General features: G+C 43.8%; 2 protein-coding genes across 4 annotated transcripts in view; both read right to left on the bottom strand.

Moving 5' to 3' along the window:
- The window catches only part of LOC123757302 (probable peptidyl-tRNA hydrolase 2), a 40,351-nt gene that overhangs the window by 2,528 nt on the left and 10,574 nt on the right, over window positions 1-27,249 (bottom strand). For 2 of the 3 annotated variants that reach the window (XM_045740863.2, XM_045740866.2), the window contains exons 2-5: window positions 10,301-10,575; window positions 9,566-9,668; window positions 9,162-9,283; window positions 4,140-4,228 (exon numbers count right to left, since the gene is read on the bottom strand). In XM_045740863.2, coding sequence (XP_045596819.2) covers window positions 4,140-4,228; window positions 9,162-9,283; window positions 9,566-9,668; window positions 10,301-10,510 — 524 coding nt within the window. In that variant the 5' untranslated portion in view covers window positions 10,511-10,575. Of the gene's footprint in view, window positions 1-4,139; window positions 4,229-9,161; window positions 9,284-9,565; window positions 9,669-10,300; window positions 10,576-25,560; window positions 25,854-27,249 lie in introns of all 3 variants that reach the window. The other variant, XM_069323610.1, reaches the window with a different exon arrangement.
- Window positions 17,649-25,721, bottom strand: LOC138364333 (cuticle protein 16.5-like). Its single transcript, XM_069323938.1, has 2 exons — window positions 25,571-25,721; window positions 17,649-18,202 (listed from the first exon to the last, which is right to left on the bottom strand). Exons 1-2 carry the CDS (start codon window positions 25,719-25,721, stop codon window positions 17,649-17,651), a joined length of 705 nt encoding a protein of 234 aa, XP_069180039.1.

The raw sequence follows: 27,249 nt of genomic DNA, 5'->3' as shown, positions 1-27,249 counted from the left end.
GACCTCAAGCTGTGAGAGGAGAAGCAGTGGAGAAGAGTTTACATGCTTTTGTGATACCAGTGGCGAAGCACCATTGTTGATCAAGGAAGACTTCATGGTGTAGCAGCCAGGAGCGCTGTGGAGGACCCTGGTAGAAGTGGTGAAGCACCACTGTTGCTCAAGGTGCAGCAGCCTGGAGGAGCTGCGGAGGATCCTGGTAGATAAACCCGGACGAACCTGAAGATATCAGGGTAGTGAGCTTCCAGTTGTGGAAGGGAAGTTCTGGTTGATTACTTGTAGGGAGTTGGTAGAGTGTTTGGTTGTCATTAGCGTGCAAGACGCAGTGAAAGGTGAGTGATTGTTTGCCATTTTTGTGCCAAGGAGTACTTATACTGAAGTATAGAGTTACAGTCGTAGGCTGGATTACCTGCAGAGACATACGTATGTGTTCTAGGACTGATAGGGTGATCGATTGATCATTGTTGTATATCATGGAACATTTATACTAATTTTTATGTTATTGCATTCATATGCTGGTTTTCCTTGCACATGTTTATAGATATATATTCTCTTGCTGATAGTGCGACATTGTGTTATAAGACTTGACCTACTTGAGGAGGTTGGTAGTATTAGGTGGTGAATCAGGAGATAGGATACCACTTGATAAGCAGATGATAGAGTTCTGATGGCGTTGGAGGGCAACCTGACTGAAATAGTATAGAGTGTAGGATTCATTATTATTATTATTGTATGTGTGTATGTATTGTGTACGTGCTTCGTCCAGTAAATGTATTCAAATTTGCTGGTGTTTGCCCTTGTCCTAGTGAAGCTTCCCAGGAAATAAGAAAGAAGGAGGGAGAGAGAGAGAGAGAAAGAACAAAGAACCACAGCTGTGGACAGGGTAGAACGGAATAATAATAAGTCAAAGGGGATTGAGGAGATCATATCACATAAGAGGGTGATCTCCTGATAAAGTATAAGCACTCTACTGAGTTTTGGGTTTGGTTGTCCATAAAGAAGGATCAACGACAACACCCAACCACAATACAAGCGAGACGAGAAGCAAAAACCGGCACACATTCCGCAGGATCAGCGCGAACAGCTTCAACAGGGCAAATGATGCACACACTGCCGAGACCTAGGCACTAGACCCAGGAACGGCCCCAAGTGCCTCCACATCCTCATGTCAATCCGGGAACAGCTCCAAGAGGGAAAAGAAATGCTATCAGATCATGAGCACGCAAATCCTCAGCAACAAGTGTAGCCGAAAGGGTAGGAACCTACACGTGAAGCTGCACAGTGCCAACATCCCGAGGAAGGGCAGGAGCAAACAAGCACACATTGAGGTGCTCAAACTCGTCCCCCAGGTAAACCTGGCCCACCTTCAGAGCCTCACGCTACTCAAGCGTGCGGGCCCGACAGAACATATACCAGGTGAAAGAAACTTTGCAGAAACAAATGGGCAAAGTTTCTTTCACCCTGAATGCCCCTGTTACCTAGCAGTAAATAGGTACCTGGGAGTTAGTCAGCTGTCACGGGCTGCTTCCTGGGGGTGGAGGTCTGGTCGAGGACCGGGCCGCGGGGACACTAAAAAGCCCCGAAATCATCTCAAGATAACCTCAAGATAAGCCTCCAACGAAAAAACTGGGCAGTCCGCAAGCCAGGACAACTTCGGAACCTCGGAACCCAGTAAGGAAACAAAGATCCAAAACTGAATGAAGACGGATCCATTAGAGGTATAATCCGGGTCACGCAGGAAGTAAGCCGCAATGGCCTCCCGCACCTTATGAGATAGGATGCGGGAAGTCGAAAATCTCCAGAAGAATGGGACCAACAGACCCGAATGGACACAGAACCGAACCCAGGGAGGGGCCGACACCAAATGCAACTCGTACGCAGAGGTGGGGGGGTGGAGGAAGGAAAACCACACCTTGCAACAGCAAGCCTCACTCAGAGGGTACAAAAACCCAAGCGGGGTTTAAGGCCCCCATGTCAACCCCTCCCCGGCCCCGGGAACCTCCACAGCAGGACCCTGGGTCGAGCCATCCCCCAAAGCTCCGGCCTCAAAAGGAGAAGCCAGAGCAGCCGGAAAATAAGGAAGGGGGGCCCACTGGTCAGAACCAGACGCTTCGGCAGGAGAAATCGGCTTGAATGCCTCTGCCGCAACTTCGGAAGAAGCATCCTCCGAGACCACCTGAGGCTCCAAACCAACTAAACCCTGCCCCGACTCCGAAACCCTCAGACTTCTCGGGGCCAGAAGCAGGTGGAGGGGGGGGGGGAAACAGAACGAACCACAGCAGGGGAAGAACGAGGGAGGGGGGGGGGGCAGGGTGGCGCGGACTGAACCAAAGTCAAAGCAACTATCACCCCCAAGTCCGGGTCCCTATAACCAAAACGGGGCAGTCTCAGGGCTTCTGGGTCAGCAACCAACCTAGCACCCTACAGCAACCTAAAACGAGCATGCAATGCCTGAGCTGCCTGCACCCGGTACTGCAACTGGTACTCTGAGAGAGAACTCTATCAACATCAGAGGTCCGAGACTGTTCAACACGCTTCCACTACACATAAGGGGCATAACTGGCCGACCCCTCACAGTGTTCAAGAGAGAACTGGATAAGCACCTCTAAAGGATACCTGATCAACCAGGCTGTGACTCGTACGTCAGGCTGCGAGCAGCCGCGTCCAACAGCCTGGTTGATCAGTCCGGCAACCAGGAGGCCTGGTCGACGACTGGGCCGCGGGGACGCTAAGCCCCGGAAGCACCTCAAGGTAACCTCAAGGTAACCCGAATAGTTTCTTCACTGGACTGGCTGTACCAAGTCACAAATAAGCAACAAAACTTGCAGGACTCTGAGTCAAAGGTGTCATCAACCCAGCAAGCAGCATGACAGATGTATAAACAGTGAAGGTCACCCGGAGACTAGGGGGACCAAGCAACCCTCAAACTCGCACAAGGCGAGAGGGGACCCAGGGGTCGCTTCCACGGGGCCCTTAGGGCCCCGTCTAAGGGCCCTGCTTCCAGGGGGGCCCCTTAGATGGATTCACGCTAAAGGAAGCTCAGACAGGGTACTGCTAACCGGCATTCAAAATTACCAACACAGCTGCTAAAGCAGTTCCCCCTGGGACGTGTACACTCACGGGGCCCAAGCGGGGGACCACCAAGACACAATCGGGAGAAACCAAAACCAAGGGGTAGACCCCCACCAGGCAAGAAAACAAACAAAACTAAAGAAAACCCCCACAAGAGGACAACGTACCCAGATGGAACAGAGCCAGCCACTATGAGAGGTTACAACTAGCTTCACAGTACCCTGCACCCCAACCAGTGACAAATACTACCCCCCTACCTAGAGACAAACGGGTGAAGGAAGCACCCCAGTTGACTCCAAGGGCGGCCAATCATTGAGCAGCAGAAGACCTTGTGGAGGTAGCCACCAAAGTGACGTGGAAGATGGCCCCAAGTCCCAAGGGCAGTACTTACTGGGTACCTAGAGAAGGTGACCCTAGGCGCATGGAGCCTAAGTATTGGTGAATTTACTCCTGGCTCGCAGACGAGGACAGCACTACACCACAAGACACAGGACTGGGAATCTAGAGCCAGAGTTGCACGACCATGCCAGCCTCACAACTGAGGTGTGGATAGCTGATGCGGGGATCTGGAGCTTCCCCTTTCCCCTCCTTCCCCCTCCTGGGGAGGGGGGAGCTGCACAGACAGTGGCGAGGAGACGTCATGCTTGTTTTCATTTGGGGAGTTCTGTTCACTAGTTCGGCTTTCAGTAGCAATATCTTAACCAGAATAGGGGTTTGTTTAGGGGCACTTACCTTTCTGGGTGCCTGACCAGGTCGATGACAGGCATAGAATGCTTCCAACCACATGGGGGGTGTCTATAGGCCATTGCTCCTTGTGCTCTCTGAAGGGGCCCAGGTTCTGGCTCGTGGTCCCCGGTAGGCCTAAGAACTCCATTCACTTGACTGATGCCAGGGTCTAATACATTCATATCAGCCCAGATAGCTCCGAAGAGCCATAGGGGCTCCCCCCAGAAAAGACAAATTTCCTTAATGTAATTAATTACTCACAAGCTTATATTTATTCTTTACTGTCCATATTTCAAACAAGATTAATTAAAATGTGCGTACACACGTACACTATCCCAACTCACCCAAATTCTTCCCACTCCTCAACACTGGCATCGTATTTTTCTCCATCCTCCTTGAGCAGCCTGTACAGCCCTAATGCAGCATGCCCCACCTATTAAAATCCAAATGTATTATGTTATTGAAGAGCTCAAAGCACTGACAACAATGTCAAGAAAAATCAAGAACATTAGATGTACTTTAGCGCTGTATAGGTAAAATGTCCTCTAATATTAAAGTCTATTATTCTCAAGTGTTACTCTGCATGCAAGTATCTTAATCAATCATACATTACATTTTGACATTGAAACAAACTTCAATATATATAAATAAAGTTTCATGGAGGTAAGTCTGAGGGCACAAGATGAGATGTTGAGGATATAAAATCAGTTCAGAATTTTAATTAATTTTTCATGTGAAGATACAAGAGAAAAATATTATAGGAAATGGTTAAAAACACATTAACCCCTTAACCACTGCACTGCACCAAACAACAAATGGTGTTCACCCATTATTGCGCCAACCGACAAAAGTATTTTTAATTTTTTCGTACACGGTCAAAACGCCCTTGCGTTATGCTGGGTACGAAATTGACTCTTGGAATCTCCAGTGAGAGGCAGCCATCTTGGAAGAAATTCCCTGAATGTCCTAGGGCTGTTGGCTGGGTTAGTGGTGAGTGAGCAACCATGGGTGGCACATGCGCCTCTGGGTCCCAAACACCTGTCCGATGCAGTATTGAAAGATCGCTCTCTGTTGGTGAAATTCAGACCTTATTGCTTGAAGAACACAAGGGTCATGATATTGATGAAGTTAGGCACAATAAAGATCTAACACACATGCAAGTGATACAGCACCTATGAGGGCGATACAGCAAGCGTATCCAGTTGTAGCTCTGAGCACCACCTTTGCCATCTCCAATTTATATAGATGATACATAAATGAATCTTTTTCTGGGTTCAGTGATGATGCATCTGATACAAGTAGCATAGATGAACAGTGTTAGCGGCTTCCATAGATATTTTCAGGAATAGCTGAATCTCTCCCAGATTGACTGACACTCTCCGAGAATGACTGAATCTCTTCCAGATTGACTGACACTCTTCGAGAATGACTGAATTTCTTCCAGTCATCGACCTTACAAAGCGATCCTTTCAAGACTACCTTACGCTTTACAGGCTTGGCTACATACCACCTACAAATACTAAAGCCAAGGGTGTATGAGAGTGCGTTATTTGCAAGCACACAGAACAAAGAAACAGGAAGCGAAACTCTAACTGTACCTGTTGCAACAAGAGCGAAATCACGCTGTGTACCATGGACTACTTCATTGATTATTACTAACTTCCGAAGTACTGAGTGTGTAATACAGTTTGTTACTGTGTAAATAGTGTGTCGAACTGAACATATTGTAATTTTAGTGAATTTTTAACAAGTAATATTGTGACAATAAACATTTATTGTGGACACATTACAGTACAACCTCGATTCAATTCGATTTGGAGCATTGGATTCGCTGCAAGAGGTGACCTTCAAGAGGCATTTGCATCAGTGTCTTTTTTTTCTTGTAAACAATAAAAATGCATTATCATATTATATACTGTACCTATATATTACTACTCTACTAAAAAATACTGTGTTACAGTTGTTATTTATCTTATTGTTGGAGTTATGTCTATCTTGAATTCTCATGGAGCTCTTGGGCAGTCGCAGTTGCTGGACCACTATGATATGGCATTAGATGCTATGGAAGACAAACAAAACGCTGATGTAATTTACACAGATTTCGCAAAAGCTTTTGATAAATGTGACCATGGTGTTATTGCACATAAAATGCATTCAAAAGGAATTACCGGAAAAATAGGCAGATGGATCTACAATTTCCTGACTAACAGAACCCAATGTGTAATAGTCAACAAAATAAAATCCAGCCCATCAACCATGAAGAGCTCAGTCCCCCAGGGTACTGTGCTTGCTCCAGTACTTTTTCTCATCCTTATATCGGACATAGACAAGAACACAACCTATAGCACTGTATCATCCTTTGCAGATGACACTAGGATCTTCATGAGAGTAGGCAACATAGAGGACATGGCAAACCTCCAATCAGATGTAGATCAGGTCTTTCTATGGGCTACAGAAAATAATATGGTGTTTAACGAAGATAAATTCCAGCTCATGCGCTATGGAAAAAATAAAAATATAAAAATGGAAACCACGTACAAAACTCAGGCAAATCATAACATAGAATGAAAAGGCAATGTAAAGGATCTGGGTGTACTTATGTCGGAAGACCTTACCTTTAAAGAACACAATAAAGTAGCCGTCACAACTGCAAGAAAAATGACAGGATGGATAACAAGAACTTTTCACACTAGAGATGCTATACCGATGATGATACTTTTCAAAACGCTTGTGCTCTCTAGAGTGGAGTACTGCTGCACAATGACAGCCCCTTTCAAAGCTGGAGAAATTGCTGACCTGGAGAGCATGCAGAGATCCTTTACTGCTCGAATCCAATCAGTAAAACATCTAAACTATTGGGACCGACTAAAGAGCCTAAATCTGTACTCCCTTGAGCGCAAGTGGGAGAGATACATAATAATTTACACGTGGAAAATATTAGAGGGGCTGGTCCCAAACCTGCACACAGAATATCCATCACATGAGACCAGAAGACATGGCAGGATGTGCAGAATACCCCCGTTGAAAAGCAGAGGTGCAACAGGTACTCTGAGAGAGAACTCTATCGAGATCAGAGGCCCGAGACTGTTCAACACGCTTCTGCTACACATAAGGGGCATAACTGGCAAACCCCTCACAGTGTTCAAGAGAGAACTGGATAAGCACCTCCAAAGGATACCTGATCAATCAGGCTGTGACTCATAAGTCAGGCTGCGAGCAGCCGCGTCCAACAGCCTGGTTGATCAGTCCAGCAACCAGGAGGCCTGGTCTCTCCCCCACCACCCCTACCACCGACAAACCACCCACCCCCCTACATCCCATACTCCCTTTTGAAGGTCACGCGGTTCAACCGTGTGACTACCACTCACTCCCTGCCTGCCAGCCTGCCTGCCTGCTTGCCAGCCAGCCTGCCTGCAAGCTATCCTGCCTGCCTGCATGCCTGCTTGCATGCCTGCTTGCCTGCCTGCCAGCCAGCCAGCCAGCCTGTGCCTGCCAGCCTGCCTTTCCCTCCCCTAATTCTCACTACTTCCGTCCCTTCCTGCCTACCTCCTAGCATCTCTCCCTACCTCCCCCTCCCTCTGAGCATCTCTCCCTACCTCCCCCTCCCTTCTAGCATCTCTCTCTCCCTCCCTTTCTGACTAATTCTCCCCCTCTCTCACTGATTCTCCCCCCCCTCTCATACTGCCTCCCACCTAAGCTCCCTCATCCATCCACCCACCGGTCAGCCATCACTGACACAATGCTGCATTTGGAGCCGACATGGTGCACAGATGTTTCTTGATTGTGCAGGTATGTAAAACAAAAGCACAGAATGAACATTCCAGCCTTATGGCAATTCAAAATAATAGGAATAATAGGCCGTGAATCTGTGAAGTCACAGTGGGCAAACTGGACCATCTCCCACCCACCACCACAAGCCGGCGTGACGCTTGGCGGACCCCTTCCTACCCGAACTTTGTTCGGGTAGCATGACTCCCCAACCCCAATCGGGAAACTGGAAGTTTCGGATAACTAAAGTTCGGAAACCAAGTGGTGCTCTGTAGTACGTTGAATCAAGGTTGTACTGTATTATTCATACTCAGGATTTTATTGAGAAAGTAAGGACCAAATGCCCCACAGAAAAAATAAAAATGGTTAGTTTTGATATTACAGTACATCCTCACTCTAACGAATTCTCGGATGATCTGAACAAATTTAATTCAGTTCTAAATATTCAGAGGAACACACAAATGTTCGATTAAGTGAGGATTGTTCGTTTAAGGAGTCACCGAGACTGAGCGTTAGCGGTGGCTGTCATCAACTGTGATTCACCAAAGTGTAAACAGTTGTACAATGTTTACCAATTGTTTCCAGGAAGAAATGGTTGAAGGATGATAAAATGTTGTCAGGGGAGGCAGATGGTGTTATTGGTGAGGGTTGGGGTTTGGGGGGTGGGAGTGATGTCAGTAGTTGGGGTTTAGTGTCAGGAGGCAGGTGGTGGAATTTATTCTCATTGGAGGCAGGTGGAGTTAGCGTTGGAAGTTGTTATCAGAAAAGACTGGTGGTGTCAATGGTGAGACACCTCTATTAATAACAACTCCAGTTCCCAGAAAAGCAGGATTACGGGAAGGACACATGACCATATTTCCATAGATGACATTACCACAGGTACATTAGCAGTCGGGATTAGTGGTGACATGGTCAGGTGGTCAAGGATAAGATGATTGGACCCAGAACAGCTGCCTCATTAGAAGTTGAGATGTAAGTCTTGTCCTAATCACACACTCAGACATTGAAAAGCATTCAGGAGAATGCGAAAGACTTGGTGCAAATTCCTTACATAAATTTCACAAATACACAAGTGGGTGGGTTTTTATCCAACATTTTTAATAACAATATGATGTCTCACTACAGACAAGTGATAAAATGTAGGGAAAAACAAGCGTCTATAGACAGATTCTTAGTGAGACCAGCAAGCAGAGAGCCACAACCAGATCCTAGTGGTATGCCTGCAAAACATAGGAGAGAGAGTACCCCAGAAATAGCATCACTGAGTGATGTTATAATGGCAGGGGATTCCCCTTCCAAAACACTAACCCCTCTCCTCCCCCCTCCTCACTGTCTTCATACACCAACTAGAGTCCTCAATAAAGGTAAGGTACAGTAAAGATATATGAGTATTGTAGTATGCTGTATAAAATGTATTTTTAAATTAATATTTTTGAGTGTGTGGAATGGATTAATTCAATTAACAGTATTTCTTATGGGAAAATTTGCTTCGGTGTACAAATTTTCGGAGTACGATCCATCTCTTGGACTGGATTAAATTCATAGACCAGGGTTCCACTGTATAAGATTATGAAATAATTTCTACATCGAATACTGACCTGTGCAGCTACCTTGCCGACCCCCATGCCAAGCTCTGTATTTATGACAAAGACCATCTTGTAATACGTGTCCTCGTCATCATCCTCTTCACAATCCTCACATTCATCACTCTCAATAGAACCTAACGATAAGAATTGTAATGTGGGGCTTTATACAACATTTGATAAATTATAAATAACAAGCCTTTTTCAGGTTGACATCATTAGTATGTACACTGTATATCTGTATCTATAAAACAGAATGTCTGCCTGTCTGTCTGAAGGAGGACAGATATGCTCACCTAACCCAACTTTTTAAGAAGAAATATCGGCATTTATAGTGACACAGTGATTTTCATGGTCTGAAATTAGGAATTTGTTTCATGTAGAGTTTTTCAAGTCTGTTTATTCTCTCTGGTGCTTACCATGATCACTGCTTCCACACAGAGCTTCCATTTCATCTGCACCCAATTCAGCTATCCATGACAATGCAGTATCCACATTTTTATTGCCAGTACACATTAGGGCCTGATGGAAATAACACAAAATGCATTTAAACAATTACATTAATAAAAAGAACTCTTGTCGTTCCCATCACTATAGCATTTGATGCTCTTATTTACATTATTTGTTAAGACAATTAAGTGGAAGACCAACATAATACAATCTGATAAATTTTAGTTTCTTTTAACCTATCACAAATTTTTACATTTTCACACTGGCATACTCAACTGGTGATATATCATGTTTTTTATGTACCCTTTTGTGCCCATTAGTGGTACATGACAACTGCAAGGACAGAGTATCCACTAAGGTGGTGTTCCTTCAACGGCACACTCAGAATTATATACCATTCCTACAGCTGTATTAGCAATATTAAACCCCCAGAAATAAAAATAGATGTTTGACCTGCATTATAAACAGGACACAGGTGTGTACTTCCACAGTGCACCAACAGCTACACGAGAACTCTGCAATGTACCATCAGTGGATCATGCCATTGCAAATGTGTTAATTCCACCTAAATTTCCAATTAAATTTGTATACCACTTGCACTTTTTAATTTTAGGTAAGTACAGTATACAGTATTCACAGTCATTTAATTTACTCTAATTGTTGCAGCAATCTTTTAAATTTTACAGAGATCAGTTTAAATTTACCTTTGTTGCTAGTCGTTTGTCTATGCCCATATTGACAAGACTATCAAAGAGAACTAGATCAACAGAGGGTTTTACTACATCCTCTGTGTCAACAGGAGTAGCATTATCTTTCTTCTCTTGTGGATGTTGAGATGGTTTGTCCAATTTCTCATCTTCCTTATGTTCTGCTTTATTGTGAGATGCATTGAGCATCTTCTCCTTCTGCTCCATTTCCAGAATATATACTGCTACTTTGACAGTTCCTTACTCAAAGATTCTGTAATGGTTATTTGTCTCTGAAATAAAAAGTACAATTTTATCATATATGGTAAAGTTTATTTTCATATGCCTAATAAAATAGGTCACAAGAACAGCTTAGGCATTGCAAGAATTTAAAAAACGTCATATGCAACTTTCAGTAGTTCAAGAATAGTAAATACATCATAAATCCAAACCTACATAAAATAATCATGATAGGGATCATGATAGTAAATGGAGTAGAGGACATACTGTAGTCTTTCACCCAGCCACGCAGAACTAATATTACCTGATTTACCCAAGGGGCCACTAAGACTAATGGCCTGGACGAGGACAGGAAGCTGGCGGCTTGTCAAAGGTCCCCCCACTGGCCTTGATGATCCTTTCCAGGTAAATTTTAAAACCTAACAGAGTTTTGGTGTTTACAGCTTCGTTGGGTAAGCAGTTCCATGGGTTTATAACCCTGTAGGGTGAAAAAGCATCTTCAGTTCTCAGTCCTACATTGTGGCTTGTTGAACATGAAACCATTGCTCCTTGTTTGTGTTACACCTGACCTTTTGAAGAAATTGTCAGGATCAACATCCTCCAAATTATCCAGTATTTAAATAGTTTCAATGAGATCTGCCATATCATGCCTGGTTTACAATGCTGTTAGCCCTGTGGCCCTCAACCATTCCTGATATGAGACATAACTTATCTCTGGAATGACTTTTGTTGCCCGGTGTTGCACTTTCTCCAGAGCAGTTATGTCCTTCTATGAAATCCAAACCCTTATACTGTATTGTAATAGGGGGCTGTAACCATGAGACAACAGACTGAGTAAGTCTAACATCACAAGCAGAACAATTTCTTGACCTGGTACAGGACTCCTTTCTCATACAGCATGTGGCAGAGCGCATATGAGGTTACAGCATTCTAGATCTTGTGCTAACATCAGAAGAGGGCATGATTTATCAAATTCAGGTAGGGGAAAAGCTCACCCCATCCTGGGATCACCATATTATAAGATAAATTAAATATTTAGAAACTTATGTAAAGGTCCATGATGATAAATTTATAGATTACTTTCGAGGAGACCATCAAGGAATGAGAAAGGAACTGCGAAACACCACCTGGAGGGAGCCGATAGGTGATCATGGCGAGAATTTTCAGGGAGGGAATCATTCACTATCTTGCAGTAAATAATCTTGTAAAATCGACACAACAAAGGTTTATTAAAACTAGATCCTGCCTTACAAACCTGCTTACATTTTGGAAACAGTAACCAGCTACACAGACAAAGGCCTTCCGGTGGATGTAGTATACAGAGGAACCTTGAGTGACGAGCATCTCCATCAATGAGCATTTCAGGTAACAAGCAAGTCACTCACGGATGATTTGTCTTGATTGACAAGCTTCTGCTCAATTAACGAGCAAAACATGTGGTGTGGTTATTGCAAATTCTCGGACAAATTCAATTGTACATTTCAAGTTCAATTGAAAACAGTAAAACACAACATATATAATAACTACATGTATTATAATTACATTACAAAAAGTCATATTAATGTTTTTCAGGGGATGAATGGATTAATTTTCTTTCCATTATTTTAAATGGGGAAATTTGTTTCGCAAGACGAGCGTTTCACAAGACTTGCGTTTCACAAGACGAGCTCGGTGCCGGAACGGATTAAATTCGTTAATCGAGGCTTCACTGTATATTGATTTTGCTAAAGTTTTTAATAAGATACCACATGAAAGACTAGCAGGGAAATTACAGGCCCATGGAATGAATAGTAAAATACTAGAATGGATAAAACAATGGTTGAAGCAAAGGAAGCAAAGAGTTGTGCTATATGGGAATGAATCTGAATGGAGAAATGTGGTAAGTAGGGTACCACAGGGGTCCATTTTGAGACCAACCATTTTTGTCATATACATTAATGGCATAGATGAGAATATTTCAAACCATATCATCAAATTTGCAAGTGACACAAAGATTTATGGTAAAGTGCTAAATGATAATGATGTTGAAGCCTTACAAAGAGATCTACATGAACTCCTCAAATGGCCAAAAGACTGACAAATGCTCTTTAATACTGACACATGCAAGACCTCGAACGTGGGGCATAACAACCCACGCCACGACTACCAAATCAATGCCATTATATTACAGCAGATTGATGAAGAAAAAGACCTTGGAGTCAAAATCCACCATTCACTAAAAGTTGCACAACATGTAATAGCAGCAGGCAGAGAAGCTAACCAAACCCTTGGAATAATCATGCGTACCTTTGACTTTAAAGGATAAGAAGGTAGTGACTCAACTATATAAATCTCTGATGCAACCCCATTTGGATTACTGTATCCAAACATGAAAACCCTCATCTTCAGAAGGACATAGCTGTTCTGTAGAAGGTGCAACACCAGGCAACGAAAGTCATTCCAGTCATCTCATGTAACAGGAACAGTTGAAGGCCACAAGCCTAACAAGACTGCAAACCAGACATGACAGGGTGGATCTCAATGAAACTTTTAAAATACTTAACAAGTTAGAGGATGTTGATCCGGACAATTTCTTCAAAAGTTCAGATGTAACACAAACAAGAAGCAACAGTTTCAAGCTCAACAAGCCACAATGTAGGACCGAGAACAGAAGATGATTTGTCACTTACAGGGTTATAAATCCATGGAACTGCCTACCCGCTGAAGCCGCAAACGCAAAAACTCTGTTATGTTTTAAAATCTACCTGGAAAGAATCATCAAGGCAAATGTGGGGACCTTCGACAAGCCGCCGGCTTCCCGTCCTCGTCAAGGCCATTAGTCTTAGTGTCCCTCAGGTAAATGGCATGGAAGCACCATGGGAAAATTTCAAGATTATTACTGAACCCGTTTAAAAATATGTGCCAAAAAGGAGAAAGAAAAAAAGAGGATATAGATTGACGATGATGGAGTTATACAGCTAGAAAAGATCATCAAGGCAAATAGGGGGGGGGGGGATCTTCAACAAGACGCCGGCTGTCTGTCCTCGTCGAGGCCACTAGTGTTAGTGGCTCTCAGGTAAACTTGGGTAAGACACAGGTAGTAAATAACCAGTGTTGAATGTAATGAAACACCAGTTTCTGGGCGAGCCACGGAGGCTTCCTGAAGCTATCCTACTGATACAGTGGCACCTCGACTTACGATTGCCCCGACTTACGATAATTTCAAGTTACGATGTAAATTTGATAAAAAAATGCGACGACTTACGATAGTGTCGTCGACTAACGATATTTGTTGGTACATGTTTGGGTCGACCGAGCGCATGGTTCCCGTTCACGCGGGCCGACCTGCCTCAGTTTACTAGAGCTGCCCGCTCAGTGATGATCACGCCTCTAAGAAATTCCGCTTGGTCGACCCAAACGTGTACCAACAAATATCATTAGCAGTCACATTTTTCTATCAAATTTACATCGTAACTCGAAATTATCGTATGTCGAGGTGCCACTGCACTTGCTAAGAAAATGGATATTATGAGTGCTAAAGTGGTAAAAGGCCTATCAATAATCACGAAACATAAAACACAAACACTTGAGGATGTTGAACAGTTATTATTAATTTGGATACACAGCAAGGAGTTAGTGGGGTGATAGAGTTTCAGAGGCCATCATTTGTGAAAAAGCAAGGAAATTGCATGAAGACCTAAAAGAAAACCCCTGGAACGAGTGATGCAAATGCGAAAGAATTTAAGGCGAGCAGGGAATGGTTTGAGAAATTTAGGAAAAGAAGTGGCATTCATAGTGTTCTGAGTGTTGTGTGTTGCGAGCTAATGGAGGACCACAGCGAAAAACTGACCACTGAAGAACTTCACAAGGAGCAGCAACAAGAGACAGATGAGGAAATTTCTTCAGGGGAGGAGACTGTACAGAATGTCCCTTCCTCATTAATTAAGAAATGTGTGCAGCATGGGAAGAATTGCAAACTTTTGCTGAAACTACTCGCCCAAATCACGGTGCAGTAGGCCGTTGCCTTAACCATTTTAATGACACTGTGATGCCTCACTACAGACAAAAATTAAAACGTATGAAAACCAAAAATATCTAGAAAGGTTTTTTGTGAGACAAATAAGCAGTGAATCACAACCAGGTCCTAGTGGAATGCAGGCAAAACGTAGGAGAGTGTACCCCAGAGAAGTCATCACTGCTTGATGTTATAATGGAAGGGGCCTCTCCTTCCAAACAGTAACACCTCTCCTCCTCCCCCACTCCTCACCATCTTCCATACGCATCAAGAGTCCTCCATAAAGGTAAGATAAACATATGTACTGTATTTTAGTTAGAGAAAAAAATTGTATTCAGTATAAAATGTATTTTTAAGTTAATATTTTTGGGGGTGTGGAACGGATTAATCCAATTCCCTTTATTTCTTATGGAAAAAATCGTTTCGACTTATGATATTTCAACTTACGATACATTTCTGGGAACGGATTACCATTGTAAATCGAGGCCCCACTGTATAGTGTTATATTAATTGGGATCATCAGTCGCAAGGTTCTTGTTGCCTACCGAGGACCAGAAACAGAACCTGGCCCCCTCAGAGGAGCACAGAGCAATGGCCAATGAGCACTTTACATTTAAAAGTATCCACTCAATTTAACGGCCTATATGGGGCTGTACCCTGGTCGTTATTGCCGGAGCTCCGTTATTTCCGAAGTAAAGTCGGGTCGGGTAATTTTTCAAGTAACATTCAGGTAGGATATATTTTATACTGTATAACTAAAATTAAATAAAGTTCATTGTGTAATTGCATTCCAATTTAGTGCCACGCCGAAGATTAAGCCACCTGGTGGCTGCTGCATGGATGATGTGTGAACACGGTCTGATCAAGTCCAGATGGGTGGGAAAAAATTGGTTCATTCCTTTGTATTGTGAAATATTTCATGTATCAGTCAGTGATTGTTAATATTTTCTCAATAAAATTTTAGAGATGTGTTTTGTTTTACCCTGAACTGTGCAGGTAATGTATTTTTAATGTTATGACACAGGCTGTGGTGGCCAGGCCATAACAATGGCGATCGAGCCTTGTCACTGAGAGCTAGCCAAGACGAAATATTTTGAGCTCGCCTTTCTCTGCTAATGATAGAATATACATTTGCAGAGATTAATATGTAGCTTTTGTTGAAAAAGAAAACAATTAATATTTTGTAATACTTTAATAAAATTGGTAAATTGACTTACTTTTAACCCTCAAACCGCGCATATCATATATAAATGATATCAGTGACAAAACCGAAACCGCGCACATCATTTATATATGATTTCGTGTCTAGTGCTATAATTTAAACTCCCCGCCTGGGTTAGGGGCAGCTATAGTACAGCCATGACCGATAGTTGCCAGATGCCACCTAGAAAAAAAATCCAGGCCAACATTCTTGGGTGTTACAGCATCAGTATTGAGCAAGCCACCAAGACTGGCGCACGCAGCACGAGCTCACAGCACCGCTGTTCAGCTTGTGACCACAGCATCGCCTACAAATACCATAATATATATGATACAGCTATTATTTAGCAGTGATAGTATTACTGAAGCCCCCTGACTGTGATAAAACTGATCAGGATTCTGATAATACCAGGATTGTGGTGATATTTAGCGCTGTGCTCCATGGAGGGAGGCGTAAGGCTGTGCGAGGGAGGGTTGTGGCGTCGTCTTCTGACTGTGTGTGGCCACCATTTATTGACTGCACTCACCATACCAGCTTAGTGGTTCGATATGGTGAACACAAATGTAGATACTTATATATAACGTGTGTATAGAGTGTGATAACAGCGAGAGGAGTAGGTTGGGAGCCGCCATTTTGGTGAGGGAAGAGCGTCCTCTGCACGTCTTAGCATGGTGTTTACTGATGGCCACTATGGTCTTTGGGCACCATACCAGCTTATTTGTTCAGGTATGGTGAATAAAACAGGTAGATACTTATATATAATATGTGTATATAGCGTAATAACACCACAAACAATATTGTTGAAGGACAAATATTAGTGCGTCTGGCCTTGAGGGCGGCCGCTGATCAGCTGACTGTGTGAGTAGCTACGTCTTTGTGGCCTTTATTCACCATACAAGCTTAGATGTACAGTTATGGTGAACAAAACATGTAAATACGTATATATAACGTCTGTGTATAGTGAATAAATACAGAAAGAGTATTGTAGGAGGTGAGTGAGGAGGTGTTGAGGGAGGGAGTGGCAGTGAGTGGCTCGCTGGTGTTTGGCGGTCACTCCTCGTTGCTTTTTGACTCACAAGACCAACTTAGTAGTTTGTTATGGTGTACAAAACATGCAAATACTTATATATAACCTGTGTATATAGTGTAACAACAGCAAAACTATTTGTTTATTGTTTTATGAACATAATAATTGAATCACTAATATGCACACCATAATTTTGAGTACAGCGATGGTTCACACATTTTATAATATAAATACGTATACCACAATTCACTGTATGGAATAATATTACTGCAAAAAAACTAAGAAAAAATCAGAGACATTGAAATAATTAGGTAATAATATATTTGTGGCAACTGCCGTCTGACAGCTCGGGCGGAGTAGACCTCGTCTGGCGAAGGCTCTGCCAACGCCCCTTTTTTGCCACACTTCCCTACCCTATTGCAGCTAAAATATGCCACCTACGATTTTTTTGTTATTTTTTCCGTGATCAGGGAACAAAAATGAACACTTCTATAAGACGAAAGAATTTTTTGGAATTTTTTTTTTTGTTGCGCCTGTGGGTGTGAATTCCATTTGGGCCCCTAGCGGTTTGAGGGTTAATGAAGCTGAAGCTTACGAAGCTGTGAAGATTATGTCATCCTCTGCAGCGCTTGTTTTATATTGTTCAGGACTTTATACAGGGTACATACAGTATGTACACTTATTTTCAGGCATTCACTTCACACAACAGCTAGTCTTACTACTAATTCACATGAGTTCTAATTCTAATTCACAATTGAAAATTATTTCTACTGTATATTTACACTGTACAGTATCTTTTTGTCAAGGCTTAAATAATCATTAACACTTACAATACTGTACTCTATCAACACTTTTTACACTAATTTATATGCCTTTCAATCATATTTTATATCGTTAGTGGAGGCTACACAACTTTTGATGGGAATTCAGCATCGGCAGGTGCAACATGGCTTGCAGAGCATTCGTTGCCGGCGGATGCTCCATGACTTGTCGATGGGAATTCAGCATCAGCGGGTGCAGCTTTTTTTGCAGAGCATTCGTTGCCGGCGGAGGCTGCACGACTTGTTGATGGGAATTTAGCATCGGCGGGTGCAGCATAGCCTGCAGAGCATTCGTTGCCGGAGGAGGCTGTACGACTTGTTGATGAGAATTCAGCATCGGCGGGGGCAGCATAGCTTGCAGAGCATTCGTTGCCGGCGGAGGCTGCACGACTTGTCGATGGGAATTCAGCATCGGCAGGTACAGCATAGCTTGCAAAGCATTCGTTTCCGGTGGAGGCTGCACGGCTTATTAATGGGAATTCAGCATCGGTGGGTGCAGCATAGCTTACAGAGCATTCGTTGCCGGCGGAGGCTGCACAACTTGTTGATGGGAATTTAGCATCGGCGGGTGCAGCATGGCTTGTAGGGCACTCGTTGCCAGCGGATGCTGCATGACTTGTTGAATTCCCAGTGGGTGCTTTCACAAACCGTTGAAATCATGAATTTATCTATTTTTGTCTGAATCTGATTTTCTCTGGCTAATATTCTGAGACATTGCTCTCAGCCGCGCAAGTTCACAGTAAACAAAGCGGTCACATGGCCAGGCGCAGTACATTCTATGTCCGTGGGAAAAAAAAATATCTATTGCCTATACTATAAAAGGTATTTAATAAGAAAACAAAGAATTTTGCTTAATAACAATTATTTGAAAATATTTTATTAATAATACAGTACAACCTCGATTCAACGTACTATATGGGACCAACCCCAGTTCGTTGGAGCGTTGGATTTGTTGCAAGAGGTGACCTTCAGGAGGCGTTTGTGTCAGTGCCTTTTTTTTCTTGTACACAATAAAAATGCATTATCATATTACATACTGTACCTATATATATTACTTCTCTACTAAAAAATACTGTAATTCATAAATTTACTTTATTATTGGAGTTATGTCCATCTTGAAGTTTCGTGAAGTTGTGAATGCTCTACAGTAAATACGTGCCATACAGTAGTGCATTATGCCGTTAGCACTGTGTTGATTAAAAGTATTTCTGCTGTATGTTGAGTACTACAATGCAGTTTATGAAAACTATTATACACTAAAATTACTGCAACATTAATTTTAACACTGTGTACACACTTAAATTTAACACTTGTTGTAACTGTTCACGCCGCAGACGATGTTTTTAGATGTTTGCATCAGCTTTGCTGGTGCTCGCTGCTGCTGTGGGTTCAGCTGCTTCTGAGCTGGTGCTGGCTGCTGTTGTACCAATGCTGGATACAACTGTGCTCGTGCTGGGTACGGCTGTTCTCGTGCTGGGTACGGCTGTTCTTGTGCTGGGTTCGGCTGTTCTCGTGCTGGGTACGGCTGTTCTCATGCTGGGTTCAGCTGTTCTTGTGCTTGGTACGGCTGTTCTCTTGCTAGGTATGGCTGTTCTCGTCCTGGGTACGGCTGTTCTTGTGTTGGGTACAGCTGTTCTCGTGCTGGGTACAGCTGTGCTCGTGCTGGTTGATTTTCTGCTACTAGTTCTTGCAAAATATTGCTTCGTTTTTGGCATTAATAAGGCACTATTAGTAAGCCCCTGAGACATTTTGTTTTACAGAGCACCACTTGGTTTCCGAACTTTAGTTATCCGAAACTTCCAGTTTCCCGATTGGGGTTGGGGAGTCATGCTACCCGAACAAAGTTCGGGTAGGAAGGGGTCCGCCAAGCGTCACGCCGGCTTGTGGTGGTGGGTGGGCGATGGTCCAGTTTGCCCACTGCGACTTCACAGATTCACGGCCTATTATTCCGATTATTTTGAATTGCCATAAGGCTGGAATGTTCATTCTGTGCTTTTGTTTTACATATCTGCACAATCAAGAAACATCTGTGCACCATGTTGGCTCCAAATGCACGCATTGCGTCAGTGATGGCTGACTGGTGGGTGGATGGACGATGGAGTTTAGGTGGGAGGCAGTATGAATGAGGGGGGGGGGAGAATCAGTGAGAGAGGGGGAGAGAGAGATGCTAGGAGGGAGGGGGAGGTAGGGAGAGATGTTAGGAGGTAGGGAGAGATGCTAAGAGGGAGGGGGAGGTAGGGAGAGATGCTAGGAGGTAGGCAGGAAGGGATGGAAGTAGCAGTGAGAATTAGGGAGGGAAAGGCAGGCTGGCAGGCACAGGCAGGCAGGCTGGCAGGCACAGGCAGGCAGGCACAGGCAGGCACAGGCAGGCAGGCAGGCTAGCTTGCAGGCAGGGAGTGAGTGGTAGTCACGCGGTTGAACCGCGTGACCTTGAGAGATGGGATGTAGGGGGGCGGGTGGTTTGTTGGTGGTGGGGGTGAGACCGGCTCATTCCCGAAGATAAGCCTAACACACACTACCCGTTAGCATGATGGCAGGGAGGGAGGCAGGCTGGCTGGAAAGGAGGCAGGCTGGGAAGGAAGCAGGCTGGCAGGCTGGGAAGGAGGCAGGCAGGCAGGCTGGGAAGGAGGCAGGCAGGCAGGCTGGGAAGGAGGCAGGCAGGCAGGCTGGGAAGGAAGCAGGCTGGCAGGCTGGGAAGGAAGCAGGCTGGCAGGCTGGGAAGGAGGCAAGCTGGGAAGGAAGCAGGCTGGCAGGCTGGGAAGGAGGCAGGCTGGGAAGGAGGCAGGCTGGGAAGGAGGCAGGCTGGGAAGGAGGCAGGCTGGGAAGGAGGCAGGCTGGGAAGGAGGCAGGCTGGGAAGGAGGCAGGCTGGGAAGGAAGCAGGCTGGCAGGCTGGCAGGCTGGCAGGCTGGGAAGGAGGCAGGCAGGCAGGCTGGGAAGGAGGCAGGCTGGGAAGGAGGCAGGCTGGGAAGGAAGCAGGCAGGGAAGGAAGCAGGCAGGCAGGCTGGGAAGGAGGCAGGCAGGCAGGCAGGAAGCGATATATGGGTGTTGAAGTGAGCCGTGAACCACGTGACCTTTGAGAGAGTGTGTGTGTGTGTGTGTGTATGGGTTTGGGGTGGGGGGTGGGGGTGGTGTGTCGGTGGTGGGGAGAGAGGGGGAGGTGTGTCGGTGGTGGGGGGAGAGGGGGAGGTGTGTCGGTGGTGGGGGGAGAGGGGGAGGTGTGTCGGTGGTGGGGGGAGAGGGGGAGGTGTGTCGGTGGTGGGGGGAGAGGGGGAGGTGTGTCGGTGGTGGGGGAGGGACCGGCTGACTCCGTAAGCCTAACCACACTCCACAGACCTGTGACCCAGATTTGTTTCTTAAATGTACAGTACATCATCGTATATTTTAGGCAGGATGTTCCTGCAGGCTGGCAGGAAACATCCAGAGGATGTTTGCCAGACGTCTTAATAATCAGTTAGGAACAATTAAGGACTTTTATAAAGCGGATCAGGACTTCACTTATTGATGAGTACAAACAAAACACGGTCGCATTTACGCCATGAACCTGACGATTTTTTTCCCTAGAGTTTTTTTCATAAATTTTTCGGAAAAATTTCTTTTTACATTTCTAGTTTATTTTTTCCCCTCTATTTCTCGTATACGAACTTACATGTTAACCGACGGGTCTCGTCCCCAAGGGGTTCGGAAACCAAGTGGTGCTCTGTATAACCAAAGAGCTGTAGTAAAAAAATGGTCAATTCCACAATTATTCTTCCACCGGCGGGTAAATACTGTACGTCAATCGCAGACAAAGCTAAGGGCACTGGGTGCATACTGTACGAATGCAGACCAAGTCTATACGTACACCCTTCAGTAGGCTGGTGTTTAAGCCAGATCCAGTAACATAAATCTCTCTTAAATATTCGATTTACATCAAATTATATATTTTTGGGTTATATATTTAGTTTAGCAACATTATTATGGTAATAAGAGCTATAAAAAATACTTATTTTAGAACTGATTTATTAATTTTATTATTTCGAAGCTATAGGTCACTGAACTGTGGCAACGGAATCGAACAAAACACGCCTGGTGTCGTGTTCGATTTCCAGTAACATAAATTTCTCTCAAATATTCGATTTACATCAAATTATATATTTTTGGGTTACATGTTTAGTTTAGTAAAGGGGGAGCCGGTCGGCCGAGCGGACAGCAGACTGGACTTGTGATCTTGTGGTCCCGGGTTCGATCCCGGGCGCCGGCGAGAAACAATGGGCAGAGTTTCTTTCACCCTATGCCCCTGTTACCTAGCAGTAAAATAGGTACCTAGGTGTTAGTCAGCTGTCAGGGCTGCTTCCTGGGGGTGGAGGCCTGGTCGAGGACCGGGCCGCGGGGACACTAAAGCCCTGAAATCATCTCTTACTTTGGAATACTTACTTTGTATACTTACTTTGGAAGTGATTTATTTCTTTTATTATTTCGAAGCTGTAGATCACTGAACTGTTGCAACGAAATCGAACAAAACAAGCATGGTGTTGTATGGACAGGGATTAGACCCATCCACTCGTGCTGGAATTGTGCCGCCAATAACGTGAATAATTTCTCAAATAGCAAATATCTATCATATTACAGTATATTTTTGGTTTTATTTAGTTTAGTTTAATTAGGATAATAAAGAGTTATTAAAACACCAGTTTTAGAAATGATTTATTAATATGGAACGTTCAAAGTCATGGGTCACTGAACTATGAAAACACAGACGAAAGTGAGTGAAACCTCACTGTAAAGTGAGGTTTACTGTACAGTATTCCCTTATCTGTCCACCCTCACTCGTCTTGTTTCATCACAGAAAATGTATATAAGAAGATTTCAACACATTAGCTAGCTATTCACGCTTCAGCCTTTAACCCTTAAACTGCGCATGGCGTATATATACGCCCTGAGTAACTTGTCCCATGGTGCGCATGGCGTATATATACGCCATAGGGTGCCAGGCCTGATTCAAATGGCCCGCGGCTACACGGGGTTCACAGTAGCTTCCTCAGGGCTCTTGTAACAGATGCCATTTAAAAAAAAAATCGTGGGCAATATTCTCAGGTGTGAGAGGCACAGTACTGTTGGAGCAACCAAGGCCGGCGCACGCAGCATGAGCGAACAGCATTGCTGTTCAGCTTGTGACCACAGCATCGCCGAAAAATGTCAAAATAAATATATAATTGTTATTATTTAGCGATGACAATATTACAGATGACCCATGACTGTGATATAAATAACCAGGGTTGTGATAATAGCAGGTGTTGTAATAATTAGCGCTGTGGGAGGAGTGATGCTGAGAGATGGAGGGAGACAGCATCGTTTACTGACTGTGTGGCTAGCTGTTATTGTTTGCATTCACCATACCAGGTCAGTGGTTCTCTATGGTGAACACAAATGTAGATACTTATATATAATGTGTGTATTAGTGTAATAACAGCAAAAGGGTTATGCTGGGAGGAGCCATATGGGTGACGGAGGTGACGTCGTCTGCACGATTTGTCTAGCTGTTTAGAGGGTGGCCACTATGCTCTTTGGGCGCACTACAAGCTTAGGTGTACAGTTACGGTGCATAAAACATGTAGATATTTATATATAATATGTGTATATAGGGTAATACACTGCAAAAGGTATTGTTGGGGGAGAAAGTTTAGTGCGTGTGACCTTGAAAGAGTGAGGGAGCCGCCAGCCGCCATCTGTGTATAGCGACGACTCTTAGTGCCTGAACTAACTATATCAGCTTAGCTGTACTGTACAGTTGTGGTGAACAAAATATATACATACTTATATATAACGTCTGTATATAGTGTAATAACACCACAAACGGTATTGTTGGGGGAGAAAGTTTAGTGCGTGTGACCTTGAATGAGTGAGGGAGCCGCCAGCTGACTGTGTGTGTAGCGACGACTCTTAGTGCCTGAACTAACTATATCAGCTTAGCTGTACAGTTGTGGTGAACAAAATATATACATACTTATACATAACGTCTGTATATAGTGTAATAACACCACAAACGGTATTGTTGTGGGAGAAAGTTTAGTGTGTGTGACCTTGAAAGAGTGAGGGAGCCGCCAGCCGCCATCTGTGTATAGCGAAGACTCTTAGTGCCTGAACTAACTATATCAGCTTAGCTGTACAGTTGTGGAGAACAAAATATATACATACTTATATATAACGTCTGTATATAGTGTAATAACACCACAACTGGTATTGTTGGGAGAGAAAGTTTAGTGCGTGTGTTGAGGGAGTGGCAGCGAGTGGCTGGCTGGTGTGTGGCGGTAATTCCTCGTTGCTTTTCGACTCTCAATACCAACTTAGTGGTTCGTTATGGTGACCAAAACATGCAGATACTTATATATAACCTGTGTATAGAGTGTAATAGCAGCAAAACTATTTGTTTATTGTTTTATAAACATAATAATTGAATCACTAATATGCACATCATACTTTTGAGTATAGCGATTATTCACCACTTTTATTATATAAATATATTACAATACACACTATTGAATAATATTACTGCAAAAAAACTGAGAAAAAATAAAAAAACTGAGAAAAAATCAATCGGAGACATTGAAACAATTAGGTAATAATATCTTTGTGGCAACTCCCATCTGTCAGCGCGGGTGACGCTGACCAGTTCTGACGACCACTCTGTCAACGCCCACTTTTTGCCAGACTTCCTCGGTCAATTGCGCCCAAAATATGTCACCTACGATTTTTTTTTTCCGTGCTCAGGGGACACAAATTAACATGTTTAGAAGACGAAAAAAAATTTTTGAATTTCTTTTTTCTTGCGCACAGGGGTGTAAATGTCCCAAGGACCCCTGAGCAGTGTAAGGGTTAAATTAATTTACAAAGATATGTGTGCCACAAATCGGTGAACGAAAATCATTGAAACTCAGTCGTTCACTTGTGTGGACCACTCTGGCTGGTGTTTGGTTAATATGAGTCACTTCTTGTATGGACCATTTTGGCTGGTGTTTGGTTCATATGGTTCACTTGTTGTGTGGTCCACTTGTGTGATCCAACTTGTCTTATGAAGGAATTATTAATAATAATCTGTGATAGAATGAGACAGTTTTCCACCACTCTGTGAACTCTGTCCCAACATCGTAAGCTTATGAACCGTTTGTGGTCCACTTGAGGTCCACTTGTGTGATCCAACTTGTCATATAAAAGAGTTATTAACACTTTCGAGCGCCCGGTAAAGGTAAAAAAAAAGCGGTATGTGCGCGCGGTGTTTTTGTCGCTTAAGCGTAAAAACAAAAATGTGTATACTCTTTTTCCTCACCTGACCTTAGTTCTCGAGCTACGTATTTCATTTTGGTACCAACGTGTTCGCAATAAAATTCTCTAGAAGAACATCAGTAAACAAAGTCACGAAACGTATAGGGATACCAGCACCAAATAAATAACTACGAAGATGACTCGCCGTGAGCGCCTAACAGCAACAAAATGTTTTTACTCTTGGGATTGTTATCACCTCCACACTTGTCCTACAGCGTTAATTTTGGTATCAATGGACTCACAATGAAATTCCCAACACGGTGATATGAATATAAACGTAGAATAATGATCGCGGCCCACCGCAAGAGTGTGGGAAATGGTGAAATTGTTACCCGGTATCGGTGACGGGACTACACATGTGCGATACGGCACTTTGAAAGTTTATACTTATGTCACTGTCCTGACATTATTATTCTATGTACGTCATTCATTTTTGTGTCAATGTGTTCGCAATAGAATGTTCTATGAGCCCGTAGGCAAAAAAGATCAACAAAGCGTAAGATAGAATAGCGCCAAATATAAAACAACGCTGGAACATATCAGTGAGCGTCAAACACACACGAAATGTTTTTACTTTTGTTATGTTTGTCAAGTTTATACTTGTTGCACACAGTTATTTTTGGTTGTACATTGATCGGAATAAAATTCCCTAAACAGACATATGCATATAATACATGATATGGGGGAAGCATTACCAGTATAAACGGCTTGAGTCAAAGTCAGAGTCATCTGACAAAACCGTCTCGTCAAATGGCAGTGTGCCAGACATCTCGGGTTCTGATTCGGTTGCTGCTTCAGCTTGAGGTGTTGAAATGAACAAGGGCCGCCTCACACCAGATGGTCCAGGAGTTTGCATGGCGTCAGCATAGGCAGGACCTTTGTCATCATTTATGTCTGGAGCGTGCCGCAAGTGTTGAGATACTGTTGCTGTTTGAGGCCAATCTTCCGGGTCCCAGCACAATAGGGCCCAATTTGCCACCTCGTGGAACTGTAACAATGTTAGCTTTTTTTGATCAGTTGTGTTGTATTTGTACAAAACAAAGGCATTATGCAAAGCCATTTGCAGGAAATAAAACGTTATCTTTTAGGTCCACTTGTGAGTTTTCCTGGTAAAATGGTAATACCATTTGATCGAAGTGGTCCACACCTTTCATGAACTTATTGTACCATGCAGCCTAGTGGTGAGAAAGAGAGCCTCATGGCGCGCAGTTTGAAACAAACCCAAAGTAAATCGGATTAAAATTGAATTTTATACAAATATTTTTTTCAGGACATCATTTTATGTCCACATCGCGGAAGCGGGTAGGCGAAACAGGACTCCGGGCGGAGTCCTGATCCACACAAAGTGTTAATTGTAATCTGTGAGGGTATGGTAAAGTTTTCCACCACTCTGTGAACTCTGTCCCAACATCGTAAACTTGTGGACCACTTGTGCGGTCCACGTGTGTGGTCCACTTGTGTGATCGAACTTGTCATATGAAGGAATTAACAATTGTAATCTGTGATAGAATGGGAAAGTTTTCCACCAGTTTATGAACTCGTCTCGGTGCTCGGTGCTCGAACTCGTCCACCAGTCTCGATGTCGTAAGCAAATCCGAACATTCCCCACTTCGGCGAACCATTGTTCGTCGAACCGGGTGAGTAAATCCGGCCTGAAAAATGTGCGAACTAGCCGGAGATTCGTTGAATCAGGGTACGTTGAATCGAGGTTGTACTGTAATTTAGAATTTTCTTCATAAAACTGAATCATTTTAATAGAAAGTTAAGATTTAATATACCACTCTGGATGATCGAGGTCGGTGGCCTGGTCGCCATATGAGGGGCTGCCGATGCCAAAACAAACCCAATACCGACCGTCGGTAATATCGACCACCAGACCGGTATACGAGGCTCCAGATACTCCAGATCTCCCAAACCGGCCATTATTACCGGCAGATCGGTATAAAAGAGGCCATTAAATTGAGTGGATACTGTATGTCATTTTGCTATCAACAAGGGAAGGCACCCAGAAAAGTAGACGAATCAAAACACACCACTTTGAAAATTGTGAGCTATGACCTCAAACTAGTAAAAGAACTTCCCCAGAAAGAAAACAAGCAAGCAACACATTATCCAACTTGTCCCCCACTCATTAGTTCTACCCCTCTCCCCTCCTACCTCCACGGGGGAAGGTGGAGCCGGCCTGGGTGAGTTGGCAACCCACCAATTTGGTTCTGGAATGATGAAAGCTGTCGACTTAAGGGGAGGGAGCCTCTGAGGCTCACTCAGAAACTGGCATTTCATTACATTCAATGCTGGTTTCCTGTGGGGAGCCACGTTGGCACCTTGTAGCTAACTTCCCACAGAGAAGGCAAACAGCGACCAACCAGGAAGGCGGCAGCACC

The sequence above is a fragment of the Procambarus clarkii genome, chromosome 13, assembly GCF_040958095.1.
Source record: "Procambarus clarkii isolate CNS0578487 chromosome 13, FALCON_Pclarkii_2.0, whole genome shotgun sequence".
NCBI classification, from domain to species: Eukaryota; Metazoa; Arthropoda; class Malacostraca; order Decapoda; family Cambaridae; genus Procambarus; species Procambarus clarkii.
This window is presented reverse-complemented; position numbering and strand designations above follow the sequence as displayed.

Bases quoted from the DNA above. Each gene is read 5' to 3' on its own strand.
- LOC138364333 (XM_069323938.1), bottom strand. From the start codon at position 25,721: ATGCAAACTCCTGGACCATCTGGTGTGAGGCGGCCCTTGTTCATTTCA. The intron at 18,203-25,570 runs GTTTATACTGGT...GGTTTGTGAAAG, and splicing joins CTCTGACTTTGACTCAAGCC to CACCCACTGGGAATTCAACA.